The sequence below is a fragment of the Enhydra lutris genome, unplaced genomic scaffold (genome assembly GCF_002288905.1).
Source record: "Enhydra lutris kenyoni isolate GAN:26980312 unplaced genomic scaffold, ASM228890v2 scaffoldscaffold53, whole genome shotgun sequence".
Lineage (NCBI taxonomy): Eukaryota > Metazoa > Chordata > Mammalia > Carnivora > Mustelidae > Enhydra > Enhydra lutris.
The window spans coordinates 143,615-148,192 of record NW_019154137.1 but is presented as its reverse complement, the minus strand read 5'-3'; the positions used below and the strand labels follow the sequence as shown (position 1 = coordinate 148,192).

General features: G+C 38.6%; 1 protein-coding gene across 1 annotated transcript; it reads right to left on the bottom strand.

Moving 5' to 3' along the window:
- Window positions 1-793: 793 nt before the first annotated feature.
- Window positions 794-1,882, bottom strand: LOC111157307 (angiotensin II receptor type 2). Its single transcript, XM_022518613.1, has one exon. It carries the CDS (start codon window positions 1,880-1,882, stop codon window positions 794-796), a length of 1,089 nt encoding a protein of 362 aa, XP_022374321.1.
- Between the last annotated feature and the right edge of the window lie 2,696 nt (window positions 1,883-4,578).

Sequence of the window (4,578 nt, the reverse complement as noted above, 5' to 3'; positions counted from 1 at the left end):
TTCAAAAAATTGTCAGAGAACATAGAAATCTTCAAACAATAGTTAAAATGGATAGAAAGTTCTAAAGAGCATATATTCAGAGTTTAGTGAACACTCAAATATTTGTTAATCTCAAATCTATGTTATTATATATTCTACTTCCTCTAACCGTAAAAATAAGATAAATGCAGGAGTACAGGTGATCTAATCTACATTCCTAGCTCTACTCGATATGTAGCTATATGTTAAATATCAACCTGTGCTCAAATAAAATGTAAATGGTTATTATTTATAGTATTTTTAAAGTAAAAGGCATATGTTTAGAGACTGAATAATCTACTGTAGTGTACTTCACTTAGAAATGCTCATGTTTCTTAGCATGATGTCTTGTAAATAATGCAATGAGTTAAAAAAAAAAACCTGGCTTCAGTTCGAGAGGAAAGCCTGATGAAAATGAATATAAAAACCAACAACAACAACAACCAACTTCAGCGTCTGTCAAGGAGAAATCTGAAACCCCAAATCACCAGTCACAATTTGCTATTACTTATCATTGGAGAGAACTCCTGAGTGACTTCGAGGTCATGGTTCTGTCCTCCCAATGACACTATTGTTACCCAGAAACTGAAGGAAACAGGCCATTCCTGAAAGTCACTGGGTGACACTTGAGGTCCATTTGGCTTCCTGTTCTAGAAGAGTGAGAAGAGATTACATGAAGGGAGAAACTTACTCCTTGACTAAAGGCATTGAACGATCATTCAGGGGGCCCTCGAACCAAGTAGCCGTGTTGCGAACACGCATTCCACTCTGGTGTTTAAGACACAAAGGTCTCCATTTCTCTAAGGGAGCTGTTTTTTCGGCACGACACACTCTCTCGCTTGCCTTGGAGCCAAGTAATTGGAACCCTAAACACACGGCGGAGCTTCTGTTGGAACCGGTTACCAACAAAACAATACAGAAAGGGATTAATGCAGCTGTTGGTGAATCCCAGGAGGATGGCAAAAGGAAGTGCCAGGTCAATGACTGCTATAACTTCACAGCTATTAATGACACCCATCCAGGCCAGAGCATCCAGGAAGGTCAGAACGTGGAAGGGGAGCCAACAGATGATGAACGCGAGGACAACAGCAGCTGCCATCTTCAGGACCTGGTCACGAGTTATTCTGTTCTTCCCATAGCTATTGGTCTTCAGTAAGTGTTTTCTGATTCCGAAATAGCATGTGGCTATGAATATTAAAGGGATAATAAAACCAAGGATATTTTTCATTAAGGCAATCCCAGCTGACCATTGGGCATATTTCTCGGGGGGGAAGGCCATAATGCAGGCATTCACTCCCAAATACTCAATGGTTCGGACATCTCGGAAATAGAATGTTGGCAATGAGGACAGACAGGCCATACACCAAACAAGGGGAACAATATAAGACGCTTGCCAGGGATTTCTTCTCTGAGACAGAAAGGGATAGATGACAGACTGGTACCTATCAACGCTCATGCAGGTGATAAAAAAAATGCTTGCAAACATGTTCAGGGTCAGGAAAGAACCAAACACTTTGCACATCACAGGTCCAAAGAGCCAGTCATATCTGTAAGAGTAATAGGTGGCCCAGAGAGGAAGAGTGGCCAACAGCAGCAAGTCAGCCACAGCCAGGTTGAAGATGTAAATGCTGGACACCTTTTTGGGACCCTTTTGACAACAGAACAGCGTAACCACAATAGTATTGACAAGAAATCCAATCACAAAAATAATATAGTAGAGGATAGGAATTGCATCTAAATGCTTATCTGACGGCTTGTGCGAACAGTTAAAGGTCGACTCATTGCCGATGAAGTTCACGAGTCCGAAGTGAAGGCTGTTGGTAATGTTTTTGCTGATGGTGGCAAGGGTGACGTTGTTCTTCATACTGCAAGCTCGGTGGCTCCCACTTCTTATGCCTTCTGTGAAAATTAAAAAAAAAATGGAACTCCCAGAATACATACAGAGTGTAGGACATTATGAAATCATTAGCATTTAGAAATGCTAATTGTTGAAAGCAAAAAAAAAAAAAAAGGAAAAGGTGAGTGATTATAGGAAAACACTGGGAAGCACAGCCATGCCTTGTGAAATAGGAGAGGATTTTGCTTCTTGAAGAAGAAAAGGGAATTTCCTCAACAGTACTAAGCAGGTAAGACCTTTCAGCCTCAGGGACTGAAAATGCTAGACAAAACTCTCTTTTGCCCATCGTTTCTATCATATTTTCAAAAGCCTTCAAGAAAATCAATAGTTCAAAAGTTTCGCGTGGGTAAGAAATAGGGGAAACAAATGAGAAGGAGTCAAGAAAGAAGAAAAGTTACTATTTCAAAAACACCTCAGCACATCTCTCAGGCTGCATACTTTCTAGAAACCACATTGCTGTCCGTTGTTGCATAGAGAAATGCCTTATTTCAAGTAACTAATTATGTACAAATCATTACAGCTATGGAAAATATAAGTAACATAAGCTATGGAAAAAATAAGTAACTGCACAAAAGACTGCAAGAGCATATGCAAAAGGAACATATTGAGATGGGGGGTAGGGCTGGTTTATTACTAATTTAACCCGAATTCCTTTACTTCTATTTTTCCATTGTTTCCACAATAATAACATCATTAGCAGGGAGCTCTGGAGTAGGTACATATTTCTAAAAGCCCCCTGTTCGCATTTTAATAGAGACCACTAGTTTTCAATCTAGATGTTTAATCTGCTTAGAAGGAAATCCATTTTCTTTTTCAATTAGGAAAAGAACAAGAAAAAAAATAGCCAAATCTGATTTAGAGTCAAGCAGAAATAGTTTTGATTGCTGTGAAATAAGAATTGAACGTCAATGATGAATCATGAGCTAATTGTATCATTTTCCTTTGCTATCATTTCACTTTTAACACAACAAAATAGCAACAGTGCTCTATGGCTCTCAAATGTCATAATCAGGGCGCAGGTTTTTGTGATACTGGGTTTGGTTTGGTTTGGTTTGGTTTGGTTTTTAGGAGCAGCATTACTTTAAGACAAAAGAAAATTAGCTGGAAATAAGCACAGTAAAGGGAAGACTATTACTTTTGATAGTTTCAAAATACATAGAAACGACTCAATGAACAGCACAATCACCAAAGAATCTCCTAATAAACAGCAAAGTTATCATTTTTGTCTAAAGTGCATTGTCTCATCATCTTGACCTAACAAAGTATCATGAAAGAATCTCAAATAAACCCGCTCGAAGACTTACTGGTCGTTGGAGTTTAAAACTTAGTTATCATAAATCAGCTTGCCCAGTTCCTAAGCGCACTCCTGTAAGAGAAACAGCAGTGAAAGAATTTAGGAGTTTTGTAAAATACAGTGTGAAAATACAGGAAAAAAGGGAAAGTTCATCCGTAAAAAAGCACTTTCACTTAATGTATGTTCTACTCTCCAAATACAGTACATAGAAATTGTGCAGACCTACCTTAAAAATTCAGGCTGAAGAATGCTTTTAATTCTGTGCTTATTCGTTCCCTTAGACTCAGGGACGTAATAGCACTAGATCTCTGGTTTCCTTCTTATATGTTCGGTCTGTCCACTGGGAGCCTTCAACCTACATAATTCTAGGGCTGACTTATGAACACTTGCCAGCTTTCCAGAGAGGTTTTTTTTTTTTTTTTTTTTTTTTTGGCTGCAAAACATTAATCTGAAATTCTCACTGTCTCCAATCATAACAGCTCATTCAAATAAATCTCAAACAAAAAAAATGAAGTTTCCACAAATGTGTTAGAGAATTTTGAAATCAGTGGCTTACTTTAAAAGAAGAATATAATTATTTGCAGAATTTTCTCTTTCTTTTTCCCAGATACTGACATTCTAAGGCAAGTTAAGGAGTGGAGAATAGAGAATTTATTCTAGTAGCAGCGACCTTTGTCCACCAATGTCTGTTTTCACCTTCATTACTTTTTGAGATTTTTACCTCTATTCGTTAAAGTACAGTAGCGACTTTACTCGAAGTATGAACTTTCTAAAACTTCTCCCTTGCTTCAAGCAATTTTTGTTGGCTGGAGAGGTGGTGATAGGAGGGATATAATTTTCATGTCTTCGAAAAGAGGTATTAGCAAATAGTGCCTCCTTTCATAGGTCCCTGTCCTGTTTGAGATTTAAACACAAAGCCCACAAAGGTGAAGAAGGATCAGGCAACCACCACAGCTCAGATCACTGTTGGTTTTTCTTTCTTTCTTATTTTCTTTTTTTTGATGGGGGTGACCAACCTTATAGATCAGTCCCATAGGAGCAAGTGTGACAAAAGAAAGATCAGAACTGGGGACGGCAGTGAGACTAACAGCCAACAATAAACTCTAAGTGCCAAACACCGTGCTGAGTGTTCAGTAATTTCAGAGAGAGCCAATGAAATGTACTGGCCTGTACATGGCCTTCAGGATACAAATGCCAGACTCCACAAGCTCAGCTGTACCCACTTCCTTAGCCTGTGACCTTGGCCAAGTTCCTTTCCTTCTCCATGTCTATTTTTCTCATCTGAGAAATGGGGATGATGTTAATTACCTACATCACAGAGTTTTGAAAATTAAATGAGCTAATACATTGAAGGTGCCTGCAATCATGC